The 16788-nt window shown below is 32.2% G+C and overlaps 1 protein-coding gene across 1 annotated transcript; it reads left to right on the forward strand.

Moving 5' to 3' along the window:
- The first annotated feature begins 8420 nt into the window (after positions 1 to 8420).
- Positions 8421 to 10089, forward strand: LOC108200857 (protein ALP1-like). Its single transcript, XM_017369120.2, has one exon. It carries the CDS (start codon positions 8521 to 8523, stop codon positions 9808 to 9810), a length of 1290 nt encoding a protein of 429 aa, XP_017224609.1. The 5' UTR covers positions 8421 to 8520; the 3' UTR covers positions 9811 to 10089.
- The last annotated feature ends 6699 nt before the right edge of the window (positions 10090 to 16788 follow it).

Genomic DNA, 16788 nt, shown 5'->3' on the forward strand with positions numbered 1-16788 from the left:
AATATTTAATATTTATCATATTTAATATATTAAACGCAATGTGTGATTAGTGATTATATATTTTTTTAAGCAGGTGACCATACCATAGTTAAACATGGCATCTGAGTAGGCCGATTCGACTTATCGAATTGTTTTATTTTATTTTGTTCGGATATAAATATTTAAAATCCGGATCTAAATTGTATATTAGTGTGTGCTGTATATTCTATTATTTAATCTAGTAATTGACTAGTAATTGATAATTTATTGAATAAGATAACATTGAAAGTTTTTATTTAAACTATTCAAATAGCATTATTTAATTTACATAATTATAATGTTATCAAAATATAATCATTATGAGTTAGAAATTTTTATATATGATATATTCAATAATAACTAATATACAATTGATAGAAGTGAATAAATACGATTTAAAAAGAAATTAAACTTAGATAAGGTATTAAAAATTTATAAAATAATGACTGTTTACTTATATATAATGGCTTGAAAATATCATATATATATGAGTTTGAATTAAATACGAACCATGAATTCTATTCGAATATTTGGATTGGATCATTTTATTAAAAATAATATGAGATATAATCTGGATGGTATATAAAATGCTCATATCCGTATTCATATTTTATGTGGATTCAAATTTTTCGGTCGATCATTTATAAACATGAAATTCCGAATAATTTAGATAAATTTTCAAGCATAATGTGATTGTGCGGGAGTTAGAAGTTGTTTGCTAGGAAGGTAATTCCGAGGTTCTTTGTATTTGTCTTTTAAAAATGATTTTATAAATATAAGTGAATATGTTTTTTGATAAATTATGAAAATGAACACCAATATAGTCTTCTTCTTTTTTAATTGTAATATCATAATGTTATTTACTCGTAATCAATTATTATGGATTTCAACAAAAACTTATTCATTATCATATTAATTCAAAAATTATTATGAATTTCAAGAAAAACTTTCAATATTATATTATTTTTTAAAGGAGAAAACAAGGATTTATATTATGTTTAATTTGAATTCATAATTTCATATTCTATTCAATTATATCAAATAAATTAAATTGAAATTATATTAAATTTTGTAGATTTAAAATAAATTATATTTTATATATTTTATTAGCTAAAGACATTAATGAAAGAGAAAAAATTATGTAACAATTAAAAATAAATAGAACTGAAGGTGAACATATAATAAGCTGATCAATCTCGACACATATGGGTTGTTTGGGTAAATTTATAAAAAGTGTTTCTTGTTTAAGATAAAAAAGTGGATCAAAAATGAAATGACAATTAAATTAAAATTTATAAGTGATTATATTATTTAGAAAAGAGGTAAAAGTCCGTAAATAAAATTTGCATTCTCAAGGGTAATTTTTCCAATTTCAAACTTCGCCCCTGTGCGGCCTGCCCTTTAACCCAACGCTCGTTTGTGTCCACTTTGCGCTCTTACTGCGTCCTGAGACTAATAGCAATCAGCCTAACTCAGTTAGTTCTCTGTAACACTAAGTGCACAATGCCACAATACGAATGTACACCAATTTAAAGCCGAAGCCAACCTTCATTATTACACCACACAATTACAAGGGACACCCACAACACCCAAGAGTTATGATAAGCGTTTACACTTTACTCTCCCAAATTTCTTCTCTTAGGCCAGATAGATGCACATATATATGGATAGAGAGAGTTCTATATAGAGGAAATATAGACCAGAGATAAATATATTTACTTCTCACTTTTACACGAACGGGTCAGAAAAATAGAACCCGATCTTTTAAAAAAAAACTGAAAGTACCGAATTGGGTAACACCGGAATTGGCATTTAATATCCTCTGTGTATGACGTTGACATACTCCTTCTTAATACTCCCTCCGTCTCCTCCATTTCTTTACACTTTTCTTTTTGGGGTGTCCCATCCAATTCTTTACATTTCAAAACTTACCCAAAATAGTCAATGGGTCCCACCACTTCTTCACTTTTCTTTCCTTTTCACACTACTTTTACTCCACTATCTTCTTTTTATGCATTAAAAATCAATAGGTCCCACCACTTCACCCACTTTTTCTTCTCTTTTCCACTACTTTATACACATTTCTTAACCTCCGTGCCCAACCCAAACGATAAGAAATGGGAGGGACGGAGGGAGGGAGTATAAGTTATTTGATTTCCTAATATGTACCGCTAAACTGGCTAATTACATAATTAAAATTATTATTTTTATTCTTATTCTGAATAAAAACATATTATTAATTATTAATATTATAATTTACGAAGGAAAATCATAAAAACAAAAATTTTATTTATGAGGTTAAAAAATTTAAAGTGTAAAAAAGTCAAATCACCTATATTTAAAAACGGAGAGTGAATATACGTTCACCGCTGGTGATAGTAATTTAAGATTTCATTAATATATTTTCAAGTTTAGTAAAATTTTACTATAAAAATATAAATTTAAAAAGTATTTAACAAATGAGTTAGTCATAAAATATTAAAATATAATAATATACGATTAGTGAAGTTCAAACTTAAAATTTAGTAAACTAGAATATTAATATGTTAATAAATAGAAGGGTTTGTTTAGTGTGTGCACATGAGCACATGCTAAATACAAAATTTTATATATTTGGATCATTTTGATTGGTATGATTGTTGTATATGCATATACTAGACAATCAATATTCGATTTTTAAATTTTAATAATGTAAAATCTATCATAGCCGGTAAAAAATCATGAAAGGCATTCAAACAATTTAAATGGAAGTTACATTTTTTTGAGTTATCCTTAATAGTTATTCCCTCCGTCCCTCAATTCTTTACATTGGAGGGGACACAGAGACCAAAACAATATATAAAAAATGAGTAAAGTTAGATGAAAAGTGGGTAAAGTTGTGGGACCTATCAATATTTAATAATAGATTTGAGATAGTGGAGGAAAGTAATAGATGTAATAATAGTTTTTATTGTTAAATATGAGATAGTAGGATAGTATCGTAAAAAAATGAGAAGGACATCTCAAAATAATAATTGTAAAGAAATGAAAGCACAGATAGTAATACACGATCACAAAAATTGATTAAGATGTGGAGGGTGAGTTAGGGTAAGCTAATGATTTATAATGATGACAAAATGAAAGGTGTGTAGAACTAGAAGTGACTTGTGGTCAAAAATGAATTTAGATGAAAGATTTCTACAGAATCTTGTGTTGCAATTGAAGGGGAGATTAGTTGAATGTGTGCCGTCGGATTGGGAGAGTTGGGACATCATCATTAATTCATTATCACTTTTTTGGCAGTAAATATGTATTGAATGAATTCTAATATTCTATAATGGCACACAATCTACTGCTTGCTCACTTCTACGGTTCTACTTACCTCTCTGCATCTGTTCATTTCCTCGGCCAATTTGGGAGAATCGGAATCGAAAGTCTTATACTCTACAATATACATGGTGCATGTTTGGCCAACAAGGTTTTTTTTTTTTTTTTTATCAAGGAGCCGACTTCTAATATTTTTGACCCATTTGTATAAAAACTAGAAGTATTTATAAGAAGCTGAAAATACTAGTTTCTATTTCAAGATTTTTAATTTTTTTTTCTAAAATAATTTAATCACTTATAATTGTTAATTTACCTTTTACTTCTGGTCAATCTCTCTACTTTAAGTAAGAAGTATTCTTTTTTTTTTTTACGTTTATCCAAAGGGTCCCATAATATAACATGAGAGCAATATTTTAGGTCTCAAAATAAGAAAAGTAATGTATTTTGATTTGTGAGATAAGGTACACAAAAGGTTACTATAATATTATATAGATTAAACCTCTTTTTAAGAAAAAGAAAAAAATAATTCAATAACAAAAAGGCATACGGTATATATAAATATAATCAAAATTGAACAAAGGCATAATTATATCGTTGTTTAATCCTTCTTTCTTTAGTTAGAGATCAAGCTATTTTTTGAAGATATATCTACATGATGTAATACTCTCGCTGTTGTTTTTAGCAATCAATCATAAAAAAATCACTATACAAAACCTTTTACTGAATCAACACATGAAAATCCCGCAGATAGTGGACATAGTGAACAACAAAAAACCTAAACAAAAATGAAACTCTCACACGGAGAGACCAAACAAAGTCCAAACAAATTGTAAACTTATGGAAGAAATCAAGGGAAAACTAAGAGTAATGAAAAGAAAACAAGATTTGGACTTTTCATCTGTGAAAGGTGATTGAAGTCTGTCAAATAATAGGAACGGTCATTTCAAGGGCAGAGATGATTTTAGGAGATTTAAGAAAGAGAGATATAGATTAAACCCGATAACAATTTTTCTAGAAAATTATTGAATTTTTTAATTTCAATAATTTTAACATTATTTCATTTTAAAATTAGTAACTAATTATTTCACTTTTAAAAGATCTCAAAATAATTCATTTTGATTTTATAATTAATTTCTTTATTAAAATTAAATATAAATAATAAATATCTTTCTTAAAATCTAATATCTTAACATCAAATACTAGACTTCACAATTTTCACTTGATTGTGTTAACATTCAAAGGAAAAAAAACGTAAAACTCGATCTATATTATTTTACTCTCTTGGCATGTATTTAAAAGTACGCATTTGATATTTATTATGGTTTTTGTGATTCAAATAATAATTTGTTAAGATTGGTGAGCAAGCGATACTCTCCCCGTTAGTTTACCCTGGAGATGAGGTTGGAGACTTGGAGACTTTCCACTCGTCTCTTTTGTATCCTCTGTCAAAAACATAATTTTATGATGCATCCTTAAAAGAACAAAAATTGAGTTTAGATGGCTTAAAGGTAAAGTTAACATTAAGGGTTTCCTTGATGAGGACCCAATGGTCATTTAAAGGAATCAAGTGCATCTGTCATTTAGTTACATACGTTCAAGTGATTAGAGAATCGTGGAAGTGCGCCAGATCAACGACTTGTAGTGATTTCATTATAATGACCGGGTTTACTATTTTAAAATTTCTGAATAAGTTTCTGAATTAAAAATATTTGATTATATTCAAATGATTGTATTGGAAGAGATGCCAGTTGAATGAGTTGGAGTTGAAGTTGAAGTGCGACATCAAGGCGTACCCATTGGGGGGGATGCGTCCTTGAGAGGAAAGGTAGCAATAATATGCCAATGTATTTTTTTTTTTGTGAAAATGCATGAAATTTGGTTAAAAAAAAAAAAGTTCCCTTGACATCTTCAATATGAAAAGAATTTGAGAAGTACATGTTACGAAATCTAAGCAAGTCATACTGGGCTGGATACATGTGTGAGTGGGCTAGCATTACATAATCAAAAGGGTCATCTTTGTAGTTGTGATCATATAGGCGCACCCTTCAGGAAGAAAAAGAAGGAGCCCTCAGTTTGTGAGGTTGCAGCTAAGATATAGGGGATGAGCATGCCTTAGGGGTGGTAGTGGGAGATATGATATCCTATATAAAGAAGTCGTGCCCTGTCACAAGTATGCTTTTGATGGGCGTGTCTTATAAAAAGTTGTGTTGGCTGGAGATGTTTAGGGCAATTCAGTATGGAGAAGCCGATCAAGTGCAAATACATGAAGGCTTATGATTAACATGAAGACCCCTCTAAGGAATAATGTTGAAGACTCACCCCACCTGGAGATAGTATGAAGACCCTTCCGGGGTATAAAATTGAAGATTCAGCCATTTGGAGGATAATATTGAAGACCTACCCCTCCGAAGGATATGAAGACTATGGCATCCGGAGCTCATCCAACATGATCAATAACCTTCAATCATTTATTTTGTTGTGTTCCTCGTTGATATGGGTCTGAAATGGATCAAGGATCCGTCATATCCAATCTCTAACTCAAACACCTACTTCTATTAGATCTCTAATACCAGGGATCCTACTTCTAATCAGTCTCTAACCCTGAGACATCTATATTAAGGGATCTACCCCTCCAAACTAGAATTACGTTTTTGACTTGATTCTTCACCCAGCTGAAGATACGTAAGCATCTCGTAAGGACCCGTTTGAGTTCCGACTCACGAGATCAGTCAAAAAGCACGAAGCTCACCCCTCGATTTTTGATCCATAACACTCGTCTGGGGGTTTGAGGTATTCACGATACTTATTGAAAGCCCTCTAGGGTAGTTTGAAAAATAATCGAATATCTTGATACTGCATTCTAGTGGGTGATGCCCACTAGGAGATTGAGATGATCATATGTAGTTTAGGGAGACCTTGCCTGCATTCGGTTTGGTTATCCTCAGGGGGGGTAAGGACTCGTTTATACACCTTATGAGATGGCCACGGTTATGCCATGCGTCTTTACCAAGATACAAAAAGTAGCGCTTAATGTTATATCCAATGTTTAGAGAATGTCGAATCTATGACGTATTTAGATTTGGAGCAAGGTACCGGCCTTGAGGGCTAGGATGGGATGGGCTCTCCCTCTGAATATATCAGAACCGCCTTAACAAAAGACTGTTGAAGATTCTAAAAGATTCGTCAAAGTCATGGGCCACCGCCTTGGTTATGGGGTCATTTGTAAGAAACCTACTTCTATTCAATTTAGGTTTTTTGACCTCCAAGAACTACGTATGCCTTATTCCTAAAAATACAACATATTCATGCAAATTAAAGGGATAAAAAATTGAGAGTAAGAAAGTAATCTACATTCTCTGATCTTTACAACCTATAAACACACAACCACCATACTTTGGCAGATTTCCCGTCAAACAGCCACCGGATATATCTTTGCTCAAGCGACAAACCTCATCTTTGTTGATTATCAAATTCATCCATCAACAAAACCCTCTCGAGAATTGTCTAAAAATTTATATTTGCTTACATTCTCGAGTAAAAACAAATAAATGATAAGCAATCTCGCAATGATCAAAATCACAAATTTGCACTTGATTTTATGACATCCAATATTATAAATACATGAGACTCACTTATTTAAGAACCACACTTCATTATTTTGATTTATATTTCACTTATATATGTTTGTGTGTGTGTGCGCGCGCGCGTGTGTGTGTGGGGTCATGTTCAGTGGAGAACAAATTATAAGAGAAAATGAGAACAGTGGTAACTGACGTACCATCCAAAATTATTCAAATGTTATATTCTTATACCTAATTGTTCTACATATAAACTACCAGTTCCCATACTTGTTACTCAATGCAAAATCACACAAAATTCTCCAATGCATCAATGATATTATATTTGAATATTACATTCTTATACTCAATTTTTATACATATATATAATCAATTTTTGAATCTATTACCTCAATGTAACACCACACAAAGATATTCGAAAGTATTTTTCTTCATATAAACAATCAATTTTATACTATAATTCTACATATGAACAACTATCTTTTACATGATTATTACTAATATATTAATACCTTAAAAATTAATTATATTTGAGTAGAATAATAATGTAACATAATACATGGAACAACAATATAATCATTCAAAGAGTAACTTAATGATATTATAATACATCCGTAATATATTACATGAAGATGAAATAGGAATGTGGTTGATGTGCACTCTACAAGTGAATTCTATAATCTCAATATGATTTACTCAGAACGTGGTGTAACTGCCCGTATATATCAGATTTTACGATCTAGATAAAAGAATATGGACCGTTCATTTGTGTTCTCAGTATTGATCTCCCATTTTTTGTGTTCTCGGTAAAATCATGTATATATACGAAAGTTTTATGGAGACCACTATTTCATCGGGGATCACATATGTTCTGCAATCAAATCACTATAAAATACATTATTTTATGACGAATGTTTTGCAAATATCATGTATTCATTTAATTGTTGAGGATCATATATGTTTAATAATTAGATAGATGTATGTTTAACAAGTTGAACAAATATTCTGCAAACTAAACATATTTCATAGAATAAAACATTTTGTAATGTTATACATGTAAAACTTATATGAATTCAAAATTTTAAATGAAATAATGATTTGTATAACATGATTTGCAAAATTATAAGTTTTACAATGTTTTTATGCAATATTTTTACTTATAGAACATAAATAGCCTTCATGATCTAAAAAAAACGGTCTTCACTGAAAATTACGTTCCCCTCGACTGTAATTTTAACTATCCAAATTTGTGTGTGTTAATTGATAAACTCATCATTAAAAACATTCTCATTATGAATTATGAATTAATCTGTATATATGATCGACATAACTTCAAAAACATACAAATAAATAAGTCTATCACCATAAAATACATGTAAAAAAACAAACAATTGACGTGAAATGATCAAATGAATCATAATAATCGAAAAATTATATTACTAATTTTGACAATTATGGAGTAATTTTTACAAATTTATTCCCATCACGTGCTAAAAAGAAACTTCCGAAAACACACACAAGCCAGGTGTCGATTTATGTATCGTCTTCACATATATTCAACCTCCGCTCTAGCATCATCTTCCCCAATATCAAGGAGACTCAAAAAATCTGTACAAAAATGGATTCTAAACCTCTTGCAGCTCTTCTCTCCTCATTGATCCCCCAAATTCTCTTCATTTTACTCCACATTTTACCCCTTCAAAACCCTAATTCCATCCCCAGTAATTTGTACCCGATTCTCAGCCATTTTCTATCGTCCGGCGACATCGCCGCCGCAACGGCGGTGTTTTCGAGGAAACGGAAGAGGGCCCAGTTGCTAGAATCGCGAGAGCTTCAAGATGAGCCCCCACCCACCAATCGAGTTGACCGAGTTGACTCGGCCGACTCGCCCGAGTCGCCGATTCCGAGGAGTCCTGACTCGTTTAAACAGGTGTTTAAAATGAAGGCCTCGACTTTTGAGTGGCTGGCGACGCTTCTCGAGCCTTTGCTTGAGTGTCGTGACCCGGTTGACTCGCCAATTGATTTGTCTACTGAGTTACGACTCGGTATTGGGCTTTTTAGGTTGTCTACAGGATCCGATTACCCGGAAATTTCGACCCGGTTTGGGGTCTCGGAGGCCGTTTCAAGATTTTGTGTGAAACAGTTGTGTCGAGTGTTGTGTACTAATTTTAGGTTCTGGGTCGGGTTTCCGAACCCGAACGAGCTCGAAGAAGTAACCAACTCATTTGAAACCTTGACAGGAATCCCCAATTGTTGTGGGGTCCTCAGTACAACAAGGTTCAAGAACTTGAGAAATGAGGGTATTGCTGCTCAAATTGTTGTCGATTCATCGTCAAGAATTCTCAGCATTGTTGCTGGTTTGAATGGCCAAAAGGGTAACTTTCCGATTTTAAAGTCATCAACTTTATATAAAGATATTCAAGATAAGAAATTGTTAAATGCATTGCCTATCGATGTGAACTCTGTAAGTGTGCCTCAGTATTTTGTTGGGGATGGTAGTTATCCTTTGCTTTCTTGGTTAGTTGTTCCCTTTATTGATCCAATGCCTGGTTCCTGTGAGGAGAGTTTTAATAAAGCTTATGACTTGATGCGTGTGTCGTCGCTTAAGACCATTGCGAGTTTAAGGAGCTGGGGTGTTTTGTCTAGACCAGTCGAGGAGGAAATTAAGACTGTGGTGGCTTATATTGGGGCTTGTTCAATATTACATAATGTTTTGCTAATGAGGGAAGATAATTCAGCTTTGTGCGATGATTTGACTGATAATTCAGTGCATGATCAGAGGGCTGAACCCTCTAGTGATGTTATGTTGGAGAGCAATGTGATTGATAACAAGGGATTTGAAATAAGAAGTGCATTAGCTACAAGATTGTCGGAGCGTGTCACATCAGATCATACATTATGTTCTTAAAGGTCGGTAGAACATGAGCAAGTTAAGAGATTGCTTATATTAGCTGAGGGGAAAAAAATTGGTCAGCATTTTTGAGAGAGGCAAATAATTGAGGTTTTGATTCTATTTTACAACACAGTTTCTCATATTTCCACATTGATATAGATTTTTTCTTTTTAGGCTTTTACATATACAAGTCATTCCGATAGTTTTAAATGTTGGTTTGCAAAGTAATTTAGATGTTCTTTGATGATTGATTGTTTGCCTGCTATTGCTAATGTTGATATGGTTTGCTTTTGATCAGAAGTCAAATTCCTATTTGTCATATATAGATGGAACTTCATTCTCGATGTGAATAATAATGCTAGTATCTACTTGCTTTACTGTGGAAAACAAATTGGAGATGGATTACGTAGCAATAGAACGATTGCAATGTTAAAGCACGATTTATTGGCTTACATGAAAAAAAAGTCTTGGGGGTGAATTAATGAGGAAGTGACTGATATTTGATAGAGAACAATTATCAAATAGCTTGTTGTTCCAGAGTTCCGGTGATTTTAATGGGAGGGAAGGGCATTTATGCAAAATCTGACCTTTAAGAAATTTTGTTGCCTACTTTGTTACACAGGCTTTGAATGACATCTGTTATGATGAGAGTGTATGTGGACAGCTTTAGAGTGAATAGGCTTTATTAATATTAATTTGGGCATTCTGGCTTTATGAAAACAAAAAATAAGCCTCGTAAAAAATCTGTGAGGCATATTCTCTTCTTCTTCAATTTCGAGAGCACCTCACTGGGTAGTGATTTAATATGAGTGTTTCAGATCGATTTTGCCTTGTTTTTAAATCTATAGACAAAGCATTACAAGTATGTTTGTGCTTCAGAAAGGCTTAACCTTTAGTACCTTCGTATACCAAGTCATGTAAGAACATTTAGGCTACGATCATGGTGTCTTTGTCATTGATGTTTCTCTGGAGAATTCAGTAACTGAAATTCAGACATGATTTTGAAATATTCAGCATTAAAACAAACAAGTTTTGTTTGCACACGATGACTCTAACGTAAGGTACTACATAAGAGCTTACAGTATTCTCCTGTCTGAAATGCAAAATATTTATCTGATTGTAGAAGCAAGCTTTGTGTAACCATGTTCTAATAGCACTGTCAGTTTCTGAATAGTATATTATCAATTTATCAGGCGGAGTCTGCGTCAAATAAATAACTATTCATAAAATGAGAACTTGAGAACCAAATTTTTCCTGTACTTTTTGTTCAAGCGAACTGGTTTGCGTTTAAGATTGGCAGGTTACTATCGTAATTTTCAAGGCTTGACAATTTTTAAGTATACAAGGAAAGTGGAATGAGGATTGGAATCCATGACCTTTGTTACAAGGGAGGGAGTGGAGAAGGAGCCTTATAACTACTTAGGGCTATTAACAATTCATTAACAAAATTGACTTTTGACTTTTAAAAAGTCATAGCAGATGTCACTTATGCAGAGAGATGAAATAGCACTAGATGCTTAAAGTCATTGCATAAGTTCTTTTGTACATGGATAGAGTATGATTAGTGATTTGAATATCAGTTGTTTAGAGTTGTGATGTATTTGATGCTTACATCAGGCTTTGTATTGCATGGTCATACTCCCAAGTAGTCCTGGTTTTAGTGTGAAGTTTTTTGAACTCAGAAGGAACAGGTTGATGGGGCCGTTTGGGTGAGTTTAAAATAAGTGCTTTTTGCTTAAAATAAAAAAGTGAAGTAGAAGTCAGAAGCAAGTTAAGACTTATAAGTGATTAAAGTGTTTGGGAAAGAAGTAGAAGTCATGAAACAAAAGCTAGTATTCTTAACTTCTTTTAAGTGCTTCTTGACTTTTTAAACAAAGAGTACGAATAAGTGCTTATAACTTAAAAGCCCGGAAGCCGGGCTTTTAAGTGTTTGCCAAACACCACCGATATCTGCCAGAATTCTTGCAGTCATATGAAATAAGACTGGCATCCGTCTGCCTCTCTTTACGAAGGTTCGAATCTTATCAAAGACAAAGATACGGGAAGGAGTATGCTCAATAAATTTTCATTCATTCTTAAAATCCTGTAAAAAATTATTTCATTCTCTTTTTTCTTCTTTTATCAATTAAATGCTGCATGGAATACAATGTAAAGGTTTCTTTCTAAGTTTTGTTGAACAAAGTTGACCTTCACCAACCATCTAATATCAGTACCTACCTTCTTTAGTGTTCATTAGTGGTACAACGGGGTGGCACGATCCGAACCCGCAACCCGATTTACTAAGACAAAACTCAAAAGTTACTCGAAAATCATCCGATTGACCCGAAATAGACCTAAAATGATCGGAAATGATCCGAAATCGACCCGATTGCTGACACGAACACGACCTGTTACCTGAAATTGCCAGAGTATCTTTCTTTGACTGAATTTTTATATCATCAAAAATGGAAAACTATTTCTACTAGAATAAAAGTATGTTGCTTGTGTTTTGAACAGTGTTGTAAAAAGCGCAAATCGGTCCTAAGCGGTGAGGTGACCTTGTAGCGCTTAAGCGGATAAGCGGACGCTTAAGCGGAATTTTAAGCGGGTGATTAAGCGGATTAATAATATATATTTAAAATTTTATATATAATAATATTATATATATAATTAAAATTATAAAATAATTAAGTAATAAGAATTTAAACATAAAATGTTTTTGATAAAAAAGATATTTTTAATTTTTTATTATAATTTTCATAATATTTATAAAAAAATATTTGTATTTATATATAAAAAATTAGCAAGTCAAAATCATTCTGACCGCTTAATCCGCTTAATGTCCGCTTAATCCGCTTAACAGGCCGCTTAATGTTAAAAAACGCTTAATCTCCCGCTTAATGTAAAATCGAAGCGTTTTACTCTCCGATTCCGCTTAAGCGCCCGCTTAGACGGCCGCTTAATGCGCTTTTTACAACACTGGTTTTGAATACTTGCTTGTGGAGTAAATTTATATTTTATATACTCCTATATAACTTTTTCAAATAGTTGCATCATTGATTATTACCAGGATATACTCCCTCCGTCCCCCTGAGTAGTATATATTGGGGGACGGGGACGCGACACGGACTTTAATGCTCTTGCAAAGTGTAGTTGTGCAATCTATTTTTAAATTTTTTCTTTTTTGAATTAAAGTTTGAATGTTATATTTTTATACAGAAAAAGAAAATCTCAAAAATAAGTTACGGAACTATATTTTATAAGAGCATTGAAATGTGTGTCAAGCAGTTAAAAAGAAACGTATAGAATTAAATGGGACGTCAAGTCAGCAATGAACTACTCCATCTTGAGCTGACCACTTGGCCTACATGCAAATTAAATGCAATCAAATTAAAGTAATAAATTTGCAATCATTCACTTTCACTTCTTTTTGACGAGAAAGCGAATTGATATGTCTGATGTTCTCTTTTAATAGTAATAAATTTCCAGAGTACCTTTTCTTTGAGATTCCACTCATTCTATTTCCTTTCAATTTAGTTTACCCGGTTAGAGTGCTTTCTAATCTTTACTGTTTATCTAGCAAGGTTAGATAGTCAGGATCTCTTTTTACATGCCTCTAATGTAGATGATATTTATTCTTTAGAATAAGTATAGACTAATTTATTTAGAGGAAAATGTGCCATGATGTTATATGACTCATGGGGGCCATGATGGATGGCAAATTTGTGCCTTTAAGAGGCAATGTATCATCATATATGATGGATGAGATCTCTGACATATAAAACATGTTAAAGTAACCAGTTTGAGAAAAAGAAGGGTGATGGAAATATTAGGTAAACGAATGGTTAAGGCAATGAAATTCCACGTATTATTTCATTCCTAACTGATATTTTACCGAAGTGCTAGGAATAAGTGATGTATCTGGGGTGTTTTTTTCTCCCTTGCTACTGGAGGATTTATGGAAACCACAAACACGATTTTAATATAAAAGCATGAAGGAATATAAATTAATTCCCATTTTACGCCCAGAGGATTCTACGGATTTTCAAGATGGGGTAAATCCCAAATTATAGTATAAACTCTGAATAGACAATATATATAAATCACTCACATTAATAGTGCCGCGTAACTATTTGGTAAAGTTATGGTATCTTCAAATAGAAGATGCTAATTATACTCTAACCAAAAGGTAACTTACTCCGTTAGTAATTAGATATGATAGACATAATTCAATCCCTTAAATTCTGCAGCGAATAATTCCCAATAATAAGTAACATGATTGTTCATATATAAATTAATTCCTTTTAGGCTGGAGGATTCCACGGAGTGGCAAGATTGGTCAAATCCTTAATTATAGCAGGCAATTTTTGTGACAGATTTATAGTAGGCAATTTGAATAAACTGTTTATATATTTAACACAGTAATAGCATAAAAACTAATTCCTTTTAGCCTGGAGGATTCCACGGATTGGTGAGATTGGTCAAATCCTTAATTAGAGTAGGCACTTTTTTGACAGATTTATAGTAGGCAATTTGAATAGAATGTTTATATATTTAACACATTAATAGCATAGTATTAATATATAGTAGCATAATAGAAGTATCCAATAATACCAGATCATAAGGTTTAACTTATTCCATTAGGAATTAGTTATGATAATTATAATTGAATCCCTTAAATCTTGCAGTGAAGACTGCATAGTGTTAAATAACATGATCATGCTGTGGAACTGAAAACTATATAAATGATCACCATGAGCCTATTACACTCATTCTCATCCACCGTTGGTGTCTGATCTATAACTAAAAAACTTGCTATGGGTCCAGATGGTGATCAATCAGAACCCATACAACTTCTTTCTGACAACATATCTCATTTCTTTTTGAAAAATCGCACAGGACCTGTATAATTAAGTTTGATTAAGTGCTTGATAATATACTGAGGCATATTTGTCAAACTTTAATTGTATGATTCATTGTTAAATAGTACTGAGTCTTGGCCAAGTGAAAAGTACATCATAATTGTTAAATATAGGAAAATATCCGTGAAGTATCTTTAAGTATCTAACCAAAGGTCCTCCCTTTGGTTAGATTTTTCTTTTTTTCTTTTATTTTTCTTTCTATTTTCTTTTGATATGTATTATTTCTTCCCTTATATCTTGTAAAATTACATTGATGCTGAGATTTTAATAATTACTAATTACTAATGTCTTTAATTATTAATAGTGAGATTTAATTACTAATTACTAATGTCTTTAATTATTAATAGTGAGATTTTGTTTCTTTGTTTCAGGGATGAGAAGGAAATAGAGTGGATCTAGAGCTTGGGACGTTTTATTTCGGACATTAAGTGTTATTGTCTAAACTTCCGGAGACATTTTCATGTCTTTCGGTTAGATAATAAGCTTTTTGGATGAAAGAAACTCCTCGGAGTAGCGGCGTTTTCTCGATACGAGCAAGTGCATTTTTGTCAAATAAAAAATAAAAAAATTTCAGGATAAATAATAGTTGAACTCAAATATGATAAAAATATAATTTGAACAGAATTTGGGATATCCAATATTGCTCTATCATAAGATCAAAGGCGATTACGGCCTAGAGAATTAAATGAACAAGCGGATGAATTGGCAAAGAAGGGCATGTTCAGAAAAGAGGTGAAAGAGGAATATTTGGGCCAGAGTCTGCTTGTGTCAAGTACTAATCTCTCTCGTTAAATAGGGCTCAGCCTAACTATGATGCATGTAGGTTGTTGGTAGGGACTCTCTTTTGTTGTAAGAGTTTCTGAGATTAATGAAATGGTTCCCTTCTGTTTTTCAAAAAAAAAAAGAAAAAAAGTCCACCCCAGTTGTTTAGTGCAGCAGAATCAGCCACTGACAAACTAAAACTCATGTTATGAATGTAAGATGTTTGTATGAGTCGAATTCTCTTAAATCAAAAACTCTGTTTTGATGGAAATAGAAAATCAAAAGGGTGTCTCTGTCTCACTCATGGTTAATGAGTTCCCTCTATGAAAATCATTCCTTCGTTCCTTCAAAAAAAATATATCATTCCTTTTGAGACAGGGAGAGAATAATTTATAACTAAATTTGTTCATGTCGACTATTGATAGTTAGACCTGGCAATTCGTGCAGATCGTGTACTTTCGTGTCGTGTACCATTTCGTGTCGTGTACTCAAAAGCCCAACACAAAACCGACCCATTTAGCGTTCGTGTATTTTCGTGTCGTGTACCTCCGTTTTTGTGTCGTTATCGTGTCGTGTTTCGTGTATAATCGAATTTAAATTTAAATATAAATAAATATATAAATTAATGTAAATATTGGATTTCTAGGCAAAAAATTTACAAAATAGTATGAAATATATATATTTAAATCATTTACACTTACAATATTATAAACTATGTATTATTTTAAAAGAAAATATACATATATTTATTATAAATATACATATTTATAATTAAATATTAATATTTAACTATTAAATTATATTTATTTCGTGTACCTCGTGTCGTGTACCGAAGGGTAAATACAAAACCGACACGACATCTTAGTCGTATACTTCGTGTCGTGTATCTTTTCGTGTCGTGTACTCAAAATGTAAACACAAATACTAAATTTTCGTGTCGTTTTCGTGTCGTGTTAGAATTTGCCGGGTCTATTGATAGTTACAAAAAGACGCCATTCGTACAAAATTTAAAAACAATCATTTGCCAGCTTTTTTATTAACAAAATCCTAATTAGTCTACATACAAGCAGTCTCATTTTAAATATTTGCCAAATATACAGGCTGATCACTCCAACGGTTCTTTTCTCAGCTTTTGTGGAACAAAGTTGACAATCACTGACCAATACTCCTTCCGTTCCGCCGGATTCCTTACAAATTTTTTTTTTGACGTCCTATATTACAAAATTTTTCTAAAATAATTAATAAGTCCCATCCTTTTCTCATTTTCCTCCCTTTTCACACTAATTTTACTTTATTATATTAAAAATCAATGGGTTTCACCACTTCACCC

This window comes from Daucus carota, chromosome 9, assembly GCF_001625215.2.
Source record: "Daucus carota subsp. sativus chromosome 9, DH1 v3.0, whole genome shotgun sequence".
Taxonomy (NCBI): Eukaryota; Viridiplantae; Streptophyta; class Magnoliopsida; order Apiales; family Apiaceae; genus Daucus; species Daucus carota.

Coding starts and splice junctions, on each gene's coding strand:
- LOC108200857 (XM_017369120.2), top strand. CDS start 8,521: ATGGATTCTAAACCTCTTGCAGCTCTTCTCTCCTCATTGATCCCCCAA.